Below are 20,958 nucleotides of genomic sequence, written 5' to 3' on the forward strand. Positions count from 1 at the left end.
TGAGAGAAGCTGGATTCGTTTAATGACCGCAAGATTCACTTAACAACTGCAGTTATTTGCTTAATGACCAGGGCACGAAAAGCCATAAAATCAGGCATGAGCTACTTAACTTATGAGCCACCTTGCTTAGCAAAAAGGGAAATTTTGGTCCCAATTGCGGGTTTAAGTTGAGCGCTACATATGGAGCGGTTTTCATCCCCAAAACATTCATACTACCCTGTTTCCCCCAAAATAAGACATCCCCTGATAATAAGCCCAATCAGGCTTTTTGAGCACAAGGCAATAAGGCTAAGCGCTTATTTCAGGGTTCAAAAAAATATAAGACAGGATCTTATTTTTGGGGAAACATGGCATTAGAACAATGAGAGGGGAAATATGTGCATTTTGTTCATCCACCAAATGAAACTACGGACTTACTAAGTGTGGTTTCAGAGGAATGCGGAGATAAGCAAGGAAGGTGGATTGTGGGAAGGGTTCTGATCTACTGCGTGAGGTTCTTTTGGTGTATGCACAAGAAAGCATTGTAATGTTCTGCTAGATCAGGGGTGTCAAACTCGATTTCAATGAGGGATGCATCAGGGTTGTGTTTGACCTTGGGGCCGGGTGCGTGTGGCCAGGGTGGGCATGGTCAGCTTGATGTCACTCTGCCAGCCAAAACAGGCTCAGAAGCTCCGTTTTCGGCTGGAATGGCCTCCTGCAACCCATTGCCAGGAAAAACAGAGTTTGGGAGGGCTGTGTCCCAACTTCCATTTTTGCTGGCACTGCGGGCCGGTCCTTTGCTGTTTCCAGGGCAGCCTCGTGGGCCAGATCTAAGCACCTCGCGGGCCAGATGTGACCCGCGGGCCTTGAGTTTGACACAGAGGTGAAATCCAGCAGGTTATGACAGGTTCTGGAGAACTGGTAGCGGAAATTTTGAGTAGTTCGGAGAACCGGCAAATACCACCTCTGGCTGGCCCCAGAGTGGGGAGGGAATGGGGATTTTGCAGTATCCTTCCCCTGCCACGCCCACCAAGCCACGCCACGCCATGCCCACAGAACCGGTAGTAAAAAAAATTGGATTTCACCACTGGTTTGACACCCCTGTGCTAGATGCATCCTTCCTTTGACATATGCTTCCATTTGGTTCTTGCAGAGAATCCGTGCTTCAGATGATGCAGGCAGGGCAAAGGGTGGTTGACAACCCCATCTACTTGAGTGACATGGGCGCAGCTTTGACCGGAGCTGAATCGCATGAGCTTCAGGACGTCCTAGAAGAAACAAATGTAAGGGAGAAGAGGCTGCCACGCCACCAATATGCCGAGTTTGATGAGACTCAGCAATGGGGAATAATCCGCCACCCTTTAAAACGGTGACAGCTTGGGTGGCACAGCTGCCCATAGCACACTGGTTGGCTCGAATGTGAATCTGTTTTCTTGCTTCTCTTTTTCTAGATACCAAAACGCCTCTACAAAGCACTATCTCTCCTCAAGAAAGAGTACGAGCTGAGCAAGCTTCAGCAGCGACTCGGGCGGGAGGTGAGGCCCGCAAGGGAAAAAGAAATGGAGATTTCTCCTGTCTTCTTCAAGAACTTGTTCTCCTCCTCCTATAGTGAGATGGAAATTAGCGGGCATTGGACGAGGAAAGTTTGGGACAAGGATGAATTTGTTTTGATTGAAAATATGTGCAGCTTGCTTCTTTTCCTTCCAGATTGTAGCTAAAATAGGTGATCTCTGTGATTTGGCTAGAAACAATGTTGTTGATATTTATGGTAATTTTCAAATTAAACAAATTAAGAATAACTGGCCCAAAGGTACCCAAATAATTTTCTGATTAAATTGAGGATTTGAACCCCAACCGCTGTAGTCTACCCTGCAGTGGTTCTTTTAATTTTGGGATTAGTAGTTCTTCTGAACCTCTGCTGGAATTGGCCTCTGAAATACCAGATGTGTCTCTATCAGCAATATAGATGTCCGCCTTTTATTCATATGGTCTCTCTCCCTCTCCATCTCTCTCTTAGATCAGCCCATTTCACAGGATTGTGATTGTGGGGAAAATAGGAGGAGGAAGGAGTATTAGGTATTTTTGTTGCTTTGAGTTACTTGCTTATTTATTTATACTTTAAATTTCTTAACTGTCCATCTCCCTCGGAGAGGGGGTCTGGCGATATACAATATCATCAACAGATCAGAATAATTTAGGATTAAAAGTTTTAAAATTATCGAAACAAAAGTATAAAAATTCCAGAAGCTGAAGAATTCCAAGAAGAGGAATTCTAACAGTACAGTTGTCAACTAGCAAAGCACTTCTAATCTGCTCCCGAGCTGCCATGGGCAGCAAGCGGGGAGCACATTCCACGCACACCTTCCTCCAACGTTGGATCTCAGATTACCAAAGCCGGTTTGTGAGCTGCGGGAGTGCCTTGTTGGGGAATGTGATTTATGACACAGACCGAGAGGAGGGGGGAAACAGGTCAAAGTTGAAATGTAACTTTACTTTACTTTACTTTTATTTGATTTGTATACCGCCCTACTCCCGAAGGACTCAGGGCGGTGAACAGCCAACAATAAAATATATACATACAAAATTTAAAAAGCAGAAATAAAATCGAATTAAATAGTTTGGCCCAGACAGATTAAAACCCCAATCAATTTAAAACAAATTTAAACTTTGAGGATTAAAAATATTAAAATTGTTCAAAAAGAGGGAGAAAGTTAGGCCAGGCCCGCCTGGTGAAATAAAAAGGTCTTTAGAATGCGGTGGAAGGTGCGCAGATCCAGGATCCTCCATATCTCCGGGGGGAGCTCGTTCCAGATAGTAGGTGCCCCCACAGAGAAGGCTCTCCCTGGGGGCCACCAGTCGACATTGTTTGGCCGACGGCACCTAGAAGAGCCCCTCTCTATGAGAGCGTATCAGCCGGTGGGAGGCTATTGGTGGTAGTAGGAGGTCTTGCAAGTACCAAGGTCCTGAGCCATGGAGCACTTTAAAGGTGGTAACCAAAACCTTGAAGCGCACCCGGAAGACCACCGGGAGCCAGTGCAGTTCGCGCAGGAGGGGTGTTACATGGGAGCGCCATGTTGCTCCCATTACCACCTGCGCGGCCACACTCTGCGCCAGTTGGAGCCTCCGGGTGCTCCTCAAGGACTTACCTGCAGCAGAGCAGACCTCACACGAGTAGATGCCGACATGCTGCTCCTAATAAATAATTGGATTTCTTTTGAAGCTTGGCTCGAGACTCATCAGTTATTTAGGGCATCTGTCAGAACTTTCACAACAGTACTATTGTTAGTACTGCCAGCCAGCCAACCTCAACAACAAAGGTTGTTTGGGCCTCTGTGTCCCCCACGCATCCCCCTAACATATAAATAAATAGATAAATAAATATTTTTTAAAAAATCCAATGAATAGGCAGACATATTTATTGGCTGTTTTGAGTCAAAGTGGGCCATCCTTTATCCTGTTGCTGAGCATATCTAGAAATGACTTATTCGTGATAAGCGGTATGGGGATTCCAGGGAAGGGAAGCTGCACTCTTCTGAGACTCAAGATGGGGAAACATTTTCCCTGGGCTTTCTTCTAGTTGTAGATGTTAAGTACGGGGTCCGTAATTCTCGCAGAAGAAACAAAGGCTAAAATCTCTTTACTCCTAGATCACAGTCTCAGTGCTTTCTCCACAATGCCAGTTATTTTCTTCAGATAACCATCTGCAAGCATTACGCCTGGTTTCAAGTTAAGCCAGCAGCACCTACATTTTCTTACAAATTTGTCACAAATTCTATGACTTTCTTTTCTTTTGTCGATTAAGACTACGATATTTTATAATATTGCAAGAGAACGAGAAAAAATGTCTCCAAAGCCCTATGAGTTTCAGAGTCTTCCCATGGAGGAGTTGGTCCAATGTTTTAGCTGCTTTTTTCCCCATCTTTGTTATCATTTGAGGGGAGTTGCACAAGTTGAGAACCGCATGATAATCTTGCGATTATGCTGACGACTCAGATATTCGTCCCGAAGAAGGTCTGAAGCAGGGGTGTCAAACTCGATTTCACTGAGGGCTGCATTAGGGTTGTGTTTGACCTCCGGGGGGGAGGAGTGGGCGTGGCCATGGTAGGTGTGGCCAACTCGACATCACTCGTGTTGGGGGTGCCTGTGGTGGCCCGAGCGCTCTGCTAGCGAAAACGGGCTCCCGAGCTCTGTTTCCAGCTGCAATGGCCTCTTACAACCCTCTGCCAGCACAAATGGAGCTTGGCCCTCCTGAGCTCCGTTTGTTCTGGCAGAGGGTTGCAAGAGGCCATTACAGCTGGAAACGGAGCTCGGAAGCCCGTTTTCGCTGGCAGAGGCACCGCGGGCCAGTCCTTCGCTGTTTCCAGGGCAGCCCCATGGGCCAGATCTAAGCACCCTGCAGGCCGGATCTGGCCCCTGGGCCTTGAGTTTGACACCACTGGTCTAAAGCTACAATTTTGCTCCATCTCCAGGTGGAAGAAAAGATCAAGCAAACTCACCGCAAGTACCTCCTGCAAGAGCAGCTGAAGATCATCAAGAAGGAGCTGGGCCTGGAAAAGGAAGACAAAGACGCCATTGAGGAGAAGTTCCGAGAACGCCTGAAAGCGCTGGTGGTTCCAAAACACGTCATGGATGTGATCGATGAGGAGCTGAACAAATTAGGCCTTTTAGATAATCACTCCTCGGAATTCAAGTAAGTTGAGACTTTGGCTCATAGCTGCGGTTTCTTTGTCTCTTCCTAAGGATCGGGAAATAAATGTGATGAATAAGTGTGGACTTTCTAGTACTCCTTTTGTATCACAGTAACAGTGATATATATTTGGGAATATAACCACAGTATGATGGGCTGTTAGGAGTTTTATTTATATGTGTGTGTGTGTAAAAATCTACAGTTATAACTCAAGCATTGCTTGTGGTATATGTGTGTGTGTGCGTATACACGCACACACACACAAAACAGCCCATCATACAGTGGTTACATCCCCAAATATAGCACATAGTACATTCCCAAATAGCAGTGTTACTGTGATACGAAAGGAGTACTAGAAAGTCTACACTATTGTTCATCACACTTATTTCATTATATACAGTATGTGTACACACACACATACAAACAGTGCTTGACTTATGACCATAATGGAGCCTGCCCATCATGGTTATTAAGTAAATTAAGGTTATTAAGTAGGGTCTGGTGGCTCAGCAGACTAAAAGCATTGTGATTAACACCAGCTGCCTGCAATTACTGTAAGTTCGAATCTTGCCAGGCTCAAGGTCAACTCAGCCTTCCATCCTTTCTAAGGTAGGTAAAATGAGGACCCAGTTTGTGGGGGCAATAAGCTGACTTTGTATAAATATACAAAAGTATGAAGGCTATTGCATAACGCATTGTAAACCGCCCTGAGTCTCCGGAGAAGGGCGACATATAAATCAAATTTAAAAAAAAAAAATCACTGTGGTCATTAAGTGAATCCCTGGTTGTTAAGCAAAGCAGTGGTTTACTATGGGTGTGGTTTTGCTGCAAACTGGAAACCCAATTCTGGGTTTTAATCAAAACACTGTAAAATGTGGTCACAGATGGCGATAAATGAGGCCCAGTTGCTGAGCACCTGAAGCGCAGTCCCTTGATCATGGATGATCATGCAGCCGTCAGAACTTTGAATCCAGGTTGTTAAACACTCCCCAGATAGGTCTGTTGGAACTTCGAAGGGTTGCTAAGGAACCGGTTGTAAATTGAGGACTAGCTATAGCTACATTTATACATGGGCTATTTCTTAAGCACCGAAGATTGCCTTCAAATGCCACCTTCATCATTCCTCCTGACCCAGATAAATAAGCTTAGTATAACAACCACCATAAAAAACGTTGTTTTATAACCGTCACAAGTTATGACCATGATAGGCAGACTCTACTGCTGTCATAATACAGGACTACCTATATTAAATTTATTTCCAAGTATAATTTTAGAGGGAGTTGAAGGACGTTATGAAGAAAGTATGGTTTGGGCAAGCTTTTCTTCTGTGCTCTTTTGATGCTGATGCTCTCTTGGTTTCTGCCAGTGTCACCCGCAACTACTTGGACTGGCTGACATCCATCCCGTGGGGCAAATGCAGTGAGGAGAACCTGGAATTGGCCAGAGCCCAAGAGGTTTTGGAGGAGGATCATTATGGCATGGAGGATGTGAAGAAAAGAGTGCTGGTAAGGGCTTTGGGTCTCTTCTGTTGGTTTAATATGTTTCTCCCAGCTCAATCCCAGGTCAACAACGCTAGACTTTTTAGAGAGCTACTTTAGCGAGTAGAACTCTTGAGCCCCCTCTACCCCCATTCCTTGGAAAGGCAGATTAAAGGATATCATAAGGATGTTAAACTGGAGAAGTCTGGTGGAGAGAATAAGCATAAGGTGTCAACCCCCGAAACGGCAAGCATCCGGCATGCCGTCTCAGGGTTGCCATACATGGGGGGGGGACCCCGAGGGAGGAAGGGGACGCCCTGCTGATTGGGAGGGTGTGCTTATACAAGGACTGAATTCATGGGAGGGTGTCCGAGCGGCACAGACAGAGGGACGCAAATCCCAGCTGGAGAGGCGGAGCCCACATGCAGTTGGAGAAGTGATGAAGCCGCGGCTGACGTTTCCCGGCGTCCGGAAGCAGCTGGGGAAGAGCTGGGTGCTCCGACCCTTGAAAATCAGCTGTGTGGCGGGAGCAAATAGCGCTGACTTTAGTTTGTTTAGTGCCGAGATTCTAGCCTGCATTAAAACGCTTTACGCTAATGAAGGACAAATGTTGTTTCTGGGGCTGAGAGCTCGGAACGTGACATAAAGCTCATAACAAACACATGTGGGTTACCCTGCTCTTAACTCCTCCAGGCCTTTCACTGACCAGCAGATTAAAAAGAAAGCCCTGGGTTGTCTTTCCGATCCAAGGGACGTGGTAGCTCAGTGGCTAAGACGCTGAGCTTGTCGATCGAAAGACCGGCAGTTCAGCGGTTCGAATCCCTAGTGCCGCGTAACGGGGTGAGCTCCCATTACTTGTCTCAGCTTCTGCCAACCAAGCAGTTTGAAAGCATGTAAAAAATGCAAATAGAGTTTCATATAGCTTATGAATGAAACATTTTTAATCGTTAGTTTATGTTTATAGTGTTTTGAGTTATAAGGAGTTAAAGACCTAGGGAGAATTTGAAGTTAACAAATTGTTAGCATATTTTAGTTTTATGTTTGTGAATGCTATACCCTGTGCTTGTTCTGGGAAGTCTAGGGAGGGGGGAGGGGGGAGGGGAAAAGGGTGGGGGGTGGGCAAGGGGGGTGGGATGGGGTGAGGGTGGAGGGGTGGGAGGGGGGGAGAAAATGTTTGTATCTTCTATAAAACTTTTCAAATAAAAAAAAAATGCAAATAGCAAAATAGGGACCCCTTTGGTGGGAAGGTAACAGCGTTCCGTGCGTCTTTGGCATGCCTTAGTCATGCCGGCCATACGACTCCAGAGGTGTCTTCGGACAGCGCTAGCTCTTTGGCTTAGAAACAGAAATGAGCACCGCCCCCTAGAGTCGGGAACTAGCACATATGTGAGGGGAACTTTTACCTTTATCTTTCCAACCTCTCCTAGCCAAAGCTGGACAAGCAACACTTGTATCAATCACACGTCTATTCCTTTTGCTTGTATGACCCAGGAATTCATTGCTGTCAGCCAGCTGAGAGGATCCACGCAAGGCAAGATCCTCTGTTTCTACGGCCCTCCAGGGGTTGGGAAGACCAGCATTGCCCGCTCTATTGCTCGTGCCTTGAACAGGGAGTACTTCCGCTTCAGCGTGGGCGGCATGACGGATGTGGCAGAAATCAAGGGCCACAGGTGTGTTCATCTCGGGCTTCCTTGGCAGGGCTTGTCCAAAGTACTAGAGCTGTAACGCTGGGCGGGCAGTGACTAACAAATCCATCGCTTTCTGGTCATAGCTGAGCTGCTATGCGGGGCATGGTCAAAAAAAAGCCAAGAGCGCATTTGTGATGCAGCAATTGAAGTTCTGCCATGCGCATAAAAAAGAGCTTTGATCACCCTGTCATGGATGCCCCGTTGTTGTTATTTCGCCACGCCTTGGGCACTCGCCTGCTTTCTCCAGCTGAAAAGGTGTCACTAGCCTGTGCATGGATGTTTATGTAGTGTAAATACTCCTGGCAACCTGAATGGCAAGCAAGGAGAAAGTTGACTCTGCTTGAGATGGAGAAAACTTTGCATAATTGTAAACAGTTAACAACACCTTGTCCATAATCACATCTATTTTTTCTGGTACTACAAATTATTGGAATCATCTGCATTATAATATACAATACAGGTAGTCCTCAACCCAAAGGTGCTTTTTCAGGAGGCAACTGGCCTTTCTTGTTTTTTTTCTTTGAAGATGTTTCTCTTCTCATCCAAGAAGCTTCTTCAGCTCTGACAAGATAGTGGGGAATGGAAGGATTTATATTCCTTGCAGACAGCTGGTCATCTGCATCCTTTTAGAGGGTCACTGAAGCATTTGGAGGTTTTATCTGTGTCCTCAGACTCATCTTGGATGAGAAGCGAAATGCTCTTCAAAAGAAAAAAGAAGGAACTTCAGTTGCCTCCTGAAAAAGCACCTTTGGGACAAGCCATGATCTGGATGGCTGACAATCTCTACAGACAGGTAGTCCTCAAGATACAACCACAATGGAGCCTGCCCATCGCTGTTGTAACTCATGACCATAACTTGGCTCACCCACACAAATTTTTACAATCTTTTTTGCAGCAGGGTTAAACAAACCCGTGATTCCCTATGAGCCGTTTTTGCTGAAAATATATGCCTGTTTTTGGCAAACCATCATAGAACGGCATGTGATGCAACACCCTGCAAATGGCTGTAAATGCAGCCCAGTTGCTGGGCATCCAAAATGCGATTATATGTCTGTGTTTGGGGGCTCTGACCATTGGAACATTGAATCTGGATTATAAGTACCTCCCACGGAGAATCTTTGTAATTTCAAATGATCATAAGTGGAGGACTACCTGTATATACAGGTAGTCCTCCACTTACAACAGTTCATTTAGTGACCAAAGTTACAACGGCACTGAAAAAAGTGACTTATGACCATTTTTCACACTTACAACCTTTGCGGCATCCCCATGGTCACATGATCAAAATTCAGAGGCTTGGCAACTGGTTCATATTTCTGACCTTTGCAGTGTCCCGGGGGGGGGGGGGGAGGTCATGTGATTCGCTTTTGTGACTTCCTGACAAGCAAAGTCAATAGGGAAGCCAGATTCACTTAACAATCGGGTTACTAACTTTTATCAACTGCAGGGATTCATTTAACAACTGTGGAAAGGAAGGTCATAAAATGGGGCAAAATCCGCTTAACAAATGTCTCCCATAACAACAGAAATTTTGGGCTCAGTTGTGGTCGTAAGTCGTGGACTACCTGCACCTACGTGGTCTTTGCATGGATCTGATTGTGTAAATTGAGACTTTTGACTGTCCATATAGCTCTTTTAGGGACATGGTGTCACAATAGGGACACGGTGGCTCAGTGGGTAAGACGCTGAGCTTGTCGATCGAAAGGTCGGCAGTTCAGCAGTTTGAATCCTTAATGCCGCATAACAGAGTGAGCTCCCGTTACTTGTCTCAGCTTCTGCCATCCTAGTAGTTCGAAAGCATGTAAAAAATGCAAGTAGAAAAATAGGGACCACCTTTGGTGGGAAGGTAACAGCGTTCCGTGCGCCTTTGGCATTTAGTCACACCGGCCACATGACCACGGAGACGTCTTCGGACAGCGCTGGCTCTTCGGCTTTGAAATGGAGATGAGCACCACCCCCTAGAGTCGGGAACGACTAGCACAGATGTGCGAGGGGAACCTTTACCTTTACCTTATACGCTTAATCTTTTCCCAAGCAAATGAAAATCAGAACCTTTGGTCTTTTTCAAAATGGTGCCCAATGTTTCAGGAGAGTCAAGTCTTAGCTGTTGCCGAATGCTCGGTCCTACCAGTATATTTCACACTTGAAGATCTAATACTAATAGGAGTCCTGGTGGAGCAGTGGTTAGAATGCTGAATTGCAGGCTGACTCTGTCCACAGCCTGCAGTTCAATCCTAATGGGGCTCAAGGTTGACTCAGCCTTCCATCTTTCTGAGGTCGGTAAAACACAAACCCAGATTGTTGGGGGGCAATAGGCTGATTCTGTAAACTGAGAGAGTGCTATAAAGTTCTGTGGAGTGGTATATATAGGGCTAAGGGCTATTGCTATTGCTAATCCTCGCCCATGGACTCTCAAGTGGGGACTTTTAAAAACAAGCAAGTATTCTATCTGCTCTGCATGCCTTTTCTGCTTCTCTGTAACATTTTTCACTAATATCTTAGTTTTGTCTTTATTAATTTTCAATCCTGCCACCTCACCATATTCTTCTATTCTTTCTAATAGTTTTGGCCCTGTGTCTTGTGGATCTTCTAAAATGAACACCAAATCGTCTGCAAATGCCTGTAATTTGTATTCCTCCTTTTTAATTTCCATACCTTTTATCTCTTTATCCTGTCTTGTACTTCCAGCGTCAGTACAAATAATAGTGGGGATAGAGAACATCCCTGTCTTGTACCTTTCATAATATTAACCTTTTTCCGTCATATCTCCATTTAACCTCACTTTTGCCGATTGTTTATAATAGATCGTTTTATTCACATTAGTAAATCTCTCCCCAAAATCCATAACTTTTAATTGCGCCAACATGAATTGCCAGTTCACATTATCAAACGCCTTCTGTGCATCAAGGAATATCAGTCTGCATGCCTATATTAGTCATTTGACTGCAGTTCTTTCCACACAGGCGGACATACGTGGGAGCCATGCCGGGGAAAATCATTCAGTGCCTGAAGAAGACTAAGACGGAAAACCCTTTGATCCTGATTGATGAGGTGAGGGCAGATGAGCCTCCTTCCTGGCAGTTTTCCAAATGCAGCCTTGCAGTTATTTGGCTCCCTTTGTTTTGTTTCTGGTTTATTCTGTTGGGTGACAGCAACGGACTTATTCTTTCTGTGATGCAGGTGGATAAAATAGGGCGAGGCTATCAAGGAGACCCTTCTTCCGCTCTCCTCGAGCTGCTGGACCCAGAACAGAATGCCAACTTCCTGGATCACTACCTGGATGTGGCCGTGGATCTCTCCAAGGTATGGTTTTCCCCGTTGGATTTCCCAGCCTCTGGGAAAGAACAGTTAGTACCAATAAAGGAGAATGTTTGTAGTTCAGGGTTGAAATCTTCAAGGTTGACTCAGCCTTCCATCCTTCCGAGGTAGGTAAAATGAGGACCCGGATTGTGGGGGCAATAAGCTGACTTTGTATAAAAAGAACACCGCTTGGGGGGGTCGGTCGAAAGCCCTACTAAGCAGGTATATACAAAAAGTATGAAGGCTATTGCTTAACGCATTGTAAGCCACCCTGAGTCTCCAGAGAAGGGCGGCATATAAATCGAACCAATAAATAAATAAATAATGAATGAATGAATGAATGAATGAATGAATTAATTAATTAATTAATTAATTAATTAATGGTCTTTGGTGCTCTTTGAGCTGTTTCCTTGCAGACGTTTCATTACCCTAACTCAGGCGTCTGCAACCTGGGCCGTTTCCCACAAAAAAAAACCCACAGGGAGCCACAAAACCTGGGCGGGTGTGGCCAACTCGACATCACTCACTCCCACCCAGTCACATGACCCCCCCCAGCCAGTCATTAGGGCAGAGAACCAGGAACCACAAAACCCTCTCTCTCTCTCTCTCTCCCTCTGTATCTATGTCTCCCTTTCCCTATCTTCCCCCCTCTCTCCCCCCCTCTCTCTGTATCTCTTTTCTCTCTCCCCCCTCTCCTTCTCTATCTCTCCCCCCCTCTCCCTCTTCCCCTCTCCCCAACTCTGTATCTCTCTCTCTCCCTCTTCCCCCCTCTCTGTATCTATGTCTCTCTCCTCCCTCTCCCTATCTTCCCCCCTCTCTATGTATCTCTCTCCCCCTCTGTGTCTCTATGTCTCTCCCCCTCTCCCCCTCTGTATCTATGTCTCCCTCTCCCTCTGTATCTCCCCCTCTCCCCCCTCTGTATCTCTGTCTCTTTCTCTATCTCCTCCTGTGTATCTGTATCTCTTCCCATCTCTCTCCCCCGTTTCTCTCTGTGTCTCTATCTCTCTCTCCCCCCCCCTTTCTCTCTGTATCTCTCTCCCCCTCTATCTTCCCCTCTCTCCCCCTTCTCTCTGTATCACTCTCTATATCTCTCCCCCTCTCCCTCTCCCTCTCTCTGTATCTCTGGGTCTCTCTCTTTCTCCCCCTCTATCTCTCTGTGTCTCTCCCCCCTCCCTCTTTCTGTATTTCTCTCTCTATATCTCTCTCCCTCTCTCCCCCTCTCTGTATATCTCTGTGTGTGTGTGTATGTGTGTTCTCTCTCTATGTCTGTGTGTGTGTGTGTGTGTATCTCTGTGTCTGTGTTTCTTCTCACTCTCTCGAAAAGCCCAGGATTTATATTCCTTGCAGAAATCCTTCCATTCCTCACCATCCAGTCAGAGCTGAAGAAGCTTCTTGGATGAGAAGCGAAACGTCTTCAAAGAAAAATCAGAAAGTCCAGTTGCGTCTTTGGGACTTGACCTGAAAGACTTTTTCCCTGAACCAGAAGGCTTTTTCCCTAGACCCAGATCTTATTGGCTTGCTCTTCTTTTCTTTCCCTTCTGCCCAGGTGCTTTTCATTTGCACAGCCAATGTGACAGAAACAATCCCAGAGCCCCTGCGAGACAGGATGGAGATGATCAATGTTTCAGGATACGTTGCCCAAGAGAAACTGGCAATAGCAGAGGTAATATCACCAGCTTGGTTTTAGACTAGTTTTTATCTGCTGCGTCTCTTTCTGTTCAATTTAAATTTGGCATGGGTGAGTCCTGATTTATACCAGGGCAGTGGAAACCTAGTACAGTCTTGTCAATTGTAATTGTGGATAATATACATTGATATTTTGCTCTATTCTGTATTAGTAAGAATATCCAAACATCATCAGATAAAGGATGGGAGATATTTATACATAAAAATGGAGAGCTACAAGGATGATCCATAAATTAGTTTGAAGTGGGCTTGTTGAAACTTGCACACTGAATCGGACACAGCCCTGAGATTAAAGTGCAGGCTAACTCTGCCCACAGCCTGGTGTTTGATCCTAATGGGCTCAAGGTTGACTCAGCCTTCCATCCTTCTGAAGTCGGTAAAATGAGGACCCCAATAGTTGGGGCAATGTGCTGACTGACATTGTAAACCTCCCAGAGAGTGCTGTAAACCACCAGGGGGCAGTATATAAGTCTTAAGTGCTATTGCTATTAGGAAGTCCTAAACCCCCCTGAAGTTTGGATTTGATAATTTAGGGCCTTTCTTCTTCTTTCCTGACAGAGATATTTGGTTCCTCAAGCTCGTGTACTCTGTGGATTGGATGAAAGCAAGACCAGCATCACCCAGGATGTGCTGACAGTCCTCATTAAGCAGTACTGCAGGGAGAGTGGCGTGAGGAACCTCCAGAAACAAATAGAGAAGGTGAGGCCATCGTATCTTTTGAGGGAGAGGCATTGAGACTACCTGTGTGTATTTTCTCACGGGCTTCATCTGCCCTCTTTCCCGCCCTCTTTCCCACATGCTCAGGTACTTCGGAAATCTGCATACAAAATTGTCAGTGGAGAAAAGGAGAAAGTTGACGTAACGCCCGAAAACCTCCAGGACTTCGTTGGGAAGCCCATTTTCACGGTTGATCGGATGTACGATGTGACTCCTCCCGGGGTGGTGATGGGCCTCGCCTGGACAGCAATGGGTGAGGCCGCCATCGGATGGTTCAAGTCTCAGTACGGGCACCGGTCTTGATCGAATGCTCATTTCTTCTGTTTCCGATTTTAAGATGGACAATGAGGGAAGCGGGGCTAGGAAGGGCAACTTAGGCCAAGATAAAGGGATGATGGATATATGTAAAGCAAGCATGTACAGAAAATGGAAATAGCAGGAAATATTTTCTTTTCACGGTGCTAGCACTCAGGATCCTCCAATGAAACTGATACGCCTGGAGAGTCAAAGACAGACAAGGAGAGAAATAGCATGGAATTTGTTGACACAAAATAGTTTGAATACCTTTGGAGGAAACTCAGGGTTATGGAGAGCAGAGTGGATATTTAGCCTCTCATGACCCTTTGATAGGAGATGGGATTCTGAAGGGTAGAAGTACGATAGTCCTCAGCTTACAACAGTAATTGAGCCCGCAATTACAGTCATAAGTCATGACAGTTCTTAAGTGGGTCATCATATGACCAACCCAATTTTTTTGACTTTCTTTGCATCAGTCGTTAAGTGAAGCCATTGTTTGCAATGGGGCATTTGTTGCCAGAAACCAGAAGTAAATGCTGGTTTCCAGAAAAAAAACATAAATCACAGTTATGTGATCACGGGCTGCTCCAAACGGCTGTAAATGCATGCCAGTTGCCCAGCATCCAAAATGTGTCCATGTGACCACAGGAGGTGGGTCCCATTGAATCTTCGAATCTGGTTCGTAAATACAGGTAGTCCTTGAGTTATGACCACAATTGAGCCCAAGATTTATGTTGCTAAGTGAAACATTTAAGTGAGTTTGCCCCATTTTAGGACCTACCTTGCCATACTTGTTAAGTTAGTAACATGGTTGTTAAGTGAATCTGAATTTCCCCATTGACTTTGCTTGTCAGAAAGTCGCAAAAGCTGATCACATGACCCCGGGACACTGCAACCACCATAAATCTGACCCACAAGCATCTGAATTTTGATCATGTGACCATGAGGATGCTGCAATGGTCATAGGAGTGAAAAATGGTCATAAATCACATTTTTCAATGCCTTTGTAACTTTGAATGGTCACTAAATGAACTGTTGTTAAATCGAGGATTACCTGTACCTTTTTGGGGGGTCTGTCGTAATTTTAAATGGTCGCTGAGCAACCAGTCATAAGTCAATACCGTATTTCTCCAAAAAGAAGGCCGGGTCTTAATTTTTTTTTGACCCCCGAAAAAACGGTTAGGCCTTCTTTTTGGAGGGTTCTAATTATTGACTCACCTTGCGGCAGTGGCACCAACAGCACCACCCAGCAGGAGCCCGCTGCTGGCCCACTTCTTCTGCGTCCACTTGCCGCCACTCACATGCATCACCCCGGCCTCTGTTTTGCCTTCAGATGCCTGCCGGAAGGCATCTGAAGGCGAAACGGAGGCCAGGGTGATGCGTGCGAGTGGCGGCAAGTGGACGCAGAAGAAGGTGAGGCAGGTGTCAGGGTGTGTGAGGCCTGATAAGTAGGGCAGCTCCACTTAGGCTAATTTTGTGGGTGGGGCTTAATTTGATCACATCCGCTCAAAAATGTGATAGGGCTTCTTTTCAAGGGTGGGTCGTCTTTTTGGAGAAACATGGTACCTGTATAGATTCCTGGTACTTTCATACAGTAAACTTATTCTATAGCTTGTCTCCTAAGTCATGAAGCTAGAAGACGGAGGCTCCATTGAGGCCTGTTTGAAGAACTTCCTAGTAGACGGCCACCATCCTTTCCCAAACATTACCCATTTGTTGCTTCTTTCCAATGTCTTAGTTTTGATTTGTTAGATCATGCCCTAATATGGGGGGCACATTATAAATCAAATTTTCATTTACTTTGGTTGCAAGACAAAAGATGAAGCTAGTGAATTGGATTATAACCAAGAACAATTTGCTTTACTAGGCGGTAGAGTTGAGTCCAGAATGGATTTCACGTTTGATTTGGCTTTTCTCTTCAGGCGGCTCAACCTTGTTCATAGAGACCTCTCTCCGGCGTCCCAAAGACAAGGAAAGCAAAGATGGGACTCTTGAAATGACAGGTCAACTGGGAGATGTGATGAAGGAGAGTGCCAAAATTGCCTACACGTTTGCCCGGGCTTTTCTGATGGAGAAGATGCCCACCAATGACTTCTTGATGTCCTCCCACATCCATGTACATGTGCCAGAGGTACTCAGCCCACATCCCAATCTTTCTATTCTGTTCTCTATTTAGCATGACGTGCATTTCATAGTAAAATGAAATTTATGGTTGACCCTGACAGTGCTCAACTCCATTCCCAACTGCCCAACAATCAGGGTTTGTTGATACTGAGCAAGTTGTTTGTTCCCCTCTTTCCTACCCAGAGCAGGTTATGCACGTCTAGACAACTTTGGGGGGGGGGCAGTTACCTTCAAGTCAGACTTGACCCCCGGTGACTATCTGGTTAAATCCGTGCTGGTTTCCTGGCGGAAAGAGGAGGATTAATCCGGAGTCATCCAGCTGGCTTTGTTCCTTAAAGAGGACTAGGGGTTTTTTTGTTTTTGTTTTTGCCTAAAGCTAGTTTCAGGTTTCAAGCCTGAAATCACACCAAACTAGTTCTCTTTTAATCATGCCTACTTTGTTTCTAGATTTTCTCTTATGAGCTTGGGATGCACCTGTTTCCTGAATAGATTCTGAAGTTTCGTAGCAATAAGTTTGTATTAAAACAGGCCTTGTCTTCAGGGCCTAGCATTTGGCTCTGGATGGAAACTTGTTTACTTATGCTTTTCTCAGTAATGAAGTTAATACAGTTTGTTCATTTACACTTACGGAACTCCGATCTTAAAAATCCACACTGAACTTTTTTGTCCCTTAGGCCGTTGGGTAGCTGAGAAATTGTTGTTATTGCAACTTTTCTTACTATCATGTTGGAACACAGGGAACTAGACTTGCTGCAAACTCTGTTTCCTCCTATATCTTAACTATGGGATACATTTTTCATGGTTCCAGCAAGGATGTTACTTTTGGATGACAGAAATCTTCTTATGTAAAGTACCGGGCTTAATGCTTTACTAGGAGAGAGATCTGCCTTGAGAATATTTGAAAGAGGGCCCAAAAACATTTTGCAAAATATTCATATATCATATTCAAGGATATATGGGGTGGGGGAGGCGCAACAGGAGGCTTTTGGGAAATAAGATTCCCAGAAATCTCTTCAGGATTCCTGGAATCTTCTCAAAATAACAATAGTGGGGACATTAGACAGTTAATATTTGATAAAACCTGCTTTTTTATGGTATTCCACAAAAGAAAACAAGAATCTATGAATTGGGATGGGAGGGTTACATAGAGTAGTTAACTGTATATATATAGATATATGCTGCAGTGGAAGGTTTATATTATGCTTTAAGGTAGGCATGTTCAGCCTTTTAGCTTGGACTACATTGAGTGAAGGGAGATTTTATTTTATTTATTTATTTTATTAAATTTCTATACCGCCCTTCTCCCGAAGGACTCAGGGCGGTGAACAGCCAGAAGATAAAACACAGAGATACAAAATTTAAAATAGATTAAAACGAATTAAATAATTTGGCTGAATTTCAAAATACCCCATAATTAAACAGATTAAAATTTGTATTTAAAATTTAAATTTAAAAGAGGAGAAGATTTAGGCCAGGCCAGCTTGATGAAATAAAAACGTTTTAAGCGCGCGACGGAAAGTGCGCAGATCCTGGATCCTCCGTATCTCCGGGGGAAGCTCGTTCCAGATCGTAGGTGTCCCCACAGAGAAGGCTCTCCCCCTAGGGGCCGCCAGTCGACATTGTTTGGCCGACGGCACCCGGAGGAGCCCCTCTCTATGGGAGCGTACTGGCTGGTGGGAGGCTATTGGTGGTAGCAGGCGGTCCCGTAGATAACCAGGTCCTAAGCCATATAGTCAGGTAAACCAGATAGTCTTGCGCGCTGGTTGAGTGTAAAACAACAGTTAATGACTTACCCGGCTGCATGTGAAAACTTACACTTCCTTTCTAACAACCTGGTATATAACCATCTCACCAAAACAATTAAGTTCTATTTTTTTGAACAGTTATATGGGAGGGGCACCATTCCTGGAAGTACTGCAATACCAGGCTGATGCTTGGAGTGGATAGAGCAAGCCCTGAGTCCATCTCCCAGTTCCAAAAACCCATTTAATACATAGCTCTCAAATAGAGAGCATATCAGATATTAAACTGATAAGAACAGATACTACACTTGATCTTAGCCAAAAGGCCGAGAAGCGATAAGCCAGGAAAGGTCAAGGCAAAAGCCCACCTTTTCAAAGCAACATTTTGGTAACTGTGAGCAAACTCAAGCTGCTGAGCATGTCACCCATTTTGTAGTAGATATTGTTTGTAATCTTATCAGACTTATTCTGTGAATATTCTTACGTTCATTGCCCAAGGAAGTAGCCGTCTGTTATAAAATAAGTCAGAAATTTTGAAAACTTTTTACCCATATGCATTTCTTGAATGCCTGTAGGAGTATTCTGACTGTGATTGGATTGAAATCTGCATAAGCCTTCCCATTCTCTCCATGATGTTTTGCATAGCTGTTATTCATCTGCCTACCAGTAGAGGTCGCAGGAGTTTTTCTTTTACTGTAAGGTTTAGTGTGCTTCCAGGAGCATGATGACATTTCCTGTACACATTGGATTTCACAAGTCTGTTCCAAAATACTTAGTTGTAATAAGAAACTTTGCTTGTTCTTTCTTCAAGTTTTGATCTGATCACAGAATGCATGCCTATTCTGAACAAAGGTGGCGGTTTTATTTACTTTCTATAATCAGCCATTCCTGCCAGATTGTCACCCACACCCCACACCCCACACCCACATCAGTCTCCCAATGAGTAATAAATATCTTTGGGAAAAGTAGTCTTGAGAACCAGGTGGAAAACAGAACAGAAAACAGGATAATAAATAAAATAATAGAAGCTGTTGTCGTTCTGTTGCTTTATGGCAGTTTTAAGGGCTTAACCAATTTAACTTGGCCCGTGGATCAGTTCTTTATGAATATGAGCAAAAAGAATGTGCATTTCTGTCAAAAGAACTTTATAAACACATTGCTAATAATTATTAACCTGGAACATAAAAAACCTTTGTGATGCAGATTAATAGTTCACTTTTGAACACACTATAATCTGATAATCCGGTTAAAAATACTTTCAGGTTGAGGAAAAGTACAAAGGAACAATAGGATAGAAAAAGCAGAGAGAGTAAAGTTAAAAAATATTGGGGGAACAAACTCAGGAATGAAGTTACAACTGAGAAAAAAAATTAGAACCCAGGAAGTTGGAACAGTATTTATTATGGTATAAAAATTGTAGAGTCAGGGAGGATAAATTGAAAGGTCTAAAGGTAGATTAGAAATTTGCTAAACTGCAGTTGAAGTTTGGAGATAAGCCCTTTTTTGTTGTTTTATTTGATTAGATTTCTTTAATGTATGTTGTCCATAGATCTTTTATCTGAATTAATTATTCTGTTAAGATAACTACATAGACAAGGGGTGAGAAAGTTTATAAAGAGTGTAATCTTTATACTGTTGAGGAAGTAATTGGTGCTTGCTTTCGCTTATCTATGAAACTACACCAAAAGCAGTTGCAATGCAATAAAATGAAAGATAAACAAATTTCAGTTTTCAAAGTGCACCTCAGCAAATTGTTCCTTCCTTGCTCTACCCCCCAGTTAGACTTTTAATTTCTAGAAACCTAGTTAATACTGTGCTGATTGGGAATGAGTTGTCTTGCCCTAATAAAAATTCACTCTCAGCTCCTTTGGTGGTTTGGCCCCATGCAAACATTTTTAGCTAGAGATCGGCTCCTCATTTACATGGGGCAGTTGTGTGCCTGTGTGGCTTACCTTTGGATTCCGCGTGTCTGTTAAAAAGTTGATTGTCGTCTTCAGTCAACAAACAAGTTGTCTTGTTTCTTTCCATTCACAGGGTGCCACCCCGAAAGATGGGCCCAGTGCTGGCTGCACGATTGTAACTGCCTTATTGTCGTTGGCGTTAAACCAGCCTGTGAGGCAAAATGTGGCCATGACTGGGGAAGTGTCGTTGACTGGGAAGATTCTCCCTGTGGGAGGCATCAAGGAGAAGACCATTGCCGTAAGTGGAAACTGCGCAGTCCTTCTGCTAGCAGTTGGTTCAGAAAAACTTGATGGCTTGCTTCCCTGTTGTAAAGTTTACACACAGTGTCTATTCCTGCACTTTATCCAAGAGGGTTATATGGCATTCAGGTTTCCAAGCAACAATTAAATCTACAAAATGGGAGTAGAGCAAATCTCTTCCGTCTGTTATATCCCTCTTCCCATTGTGGGTGGTCTTCTGTTGCCAGAGATTTGGATCAGAGCAACATTAGGATCCGTGTTTAGGGAGGTATCAGATTTCTAGTCGGTCGCTGTGTATCTACTGGTGGAAGAGATTGCCATAGCCCTTATCTGATCCAGCAAGGATTTTTATTGTGTACCTTAGAACATTAACTCAATCATTTAATACCAATTGGTAAGTTGCTTAAAAGTTATTGAATACACTTTTCAGAGGCGATTTATAAAGGCTGAATTGGCTCAGTTGGATTTTACTTGTTAAAAATACTGTTTTTATGAGCATCATGACCTACAAAGGTCCAAGGAAGGGTAGAGCACTGGAGAACTGGGTTATTCAGGGCTATGTAATACATTCTTGTAAGAGCCTTGGTGGCGCAGCAGACTAAAGTGCTGTTAAGTAGCACCAGCTGCCTGCAATTACTGCAAGTTCAAATTTCACCAGGCTCAAGGTTGACTCAGCCTTCCATCCTTTCGAGGTAGGTAAAATGAGGACCTGGTTTGTGGGGGCAATAAGCTGACTTTGTATAAAAAAAGAACACCACTTGGGGGGGTGGGCAAAAGCCCTACTAAGCAGGTATATACAAAAGTATGAAGGCTATTGCTTAACGCATTGTAAGCCACCCTGAGTCTCTGGAGAAGGGTGGCATATAAATCGAACCAATAAATAAATAAATAAATTCTTGATCATCTGTGATCCATCTGATAGTGGCTGCTAGTTAGGAGCTATTCAGTACTTTTTCTTTCTCCTTTTATCACGAACAGTAGGGTACAGTGTCAGCCCTGGAGGCCATCGTTTTCTTTGGATCTTCAGGGCTGCCACTTGGGTGGATGGGCATGCTATGG

At 44.3% G+C, this 20,958-nt stretch overlaps 1 protein-coding gene and 1 non-coding gene across 2 annotated transcripts in view; one reads left to right on the forward strand and one right to left on the reverse strand.

Moving 5' to 3' along the window:
* Positions 1–20,958, forward strand: part of LONP1 (lon peptidase 1, mitochondrial) — a 35,881-nt gene that overhangs the window by 13,886 nt on the left and 1,037 nt on the right. The window contains exons 6-17 of the mRNA XM_034437585.3: positions 1,133–1,262; positions 1,431–1,514; positions 4,449–4,669; positions 6,033–6,171; positions 7,636–7,814; positions 10,796–10,883; positions 11,013–11,135; positions 12,679–12,795; positions 13,377–13,517; positions 13,623–13,788; positions 15,755–15,963; positions 19,733–19,897. Of these exons, the coding sequence (XP_034293476.2) occupies positions 1,133–1,262; positions 1,431–1,514; positions 4,449–4,669; positions 6,033–6,171; positions 7,636–7,814; positions 10,796–10,883; positions 11,013–11,135; positions 12,679–12,795; positions 13,377–13,517; positions 13,623–13,788; positions 15,755–15,963; positions 19,733–19,897 (1,762 nt within the window). The remainder of the gene's footprint in view (positions 1–1,132; positions 1,263–1,430; positions 1,515–4,448; positions 4,670–6,032; positions 6,172–7,635; positions 7,815–10,795; positions 10,884–11,012; positions 11,136–12,678; positions 12,796–13,376; positions 13,518–13,622; positions 13,789–15,754; positions 15,964–19,732; positions 19,898–20,958) is intronic.
* Positions 17,846–18,036, reverse strand: LOC117677529 (U2 spliceosomal RNA). Its single transcript, XR_004594806.2, has one exon. It is a non-coding gene; the product is annotated as a U2 spliceosomal RNA (small nuclear RNA).

Source organism: Pantherophis guttatus, chromosome 1 (genome assembly GCF_059756535.1).
Source record: "Pantherophis guttatus breed Tessera chromosome 1, ASM5975653v1, whole genome shotgun sequence".
Lineage (NCBI taxonomy): Eukaryota > Metazoa > Chordata > Lepidosauria > Squamata > Colubridae > Pantherophis > Pantherophis guttatus.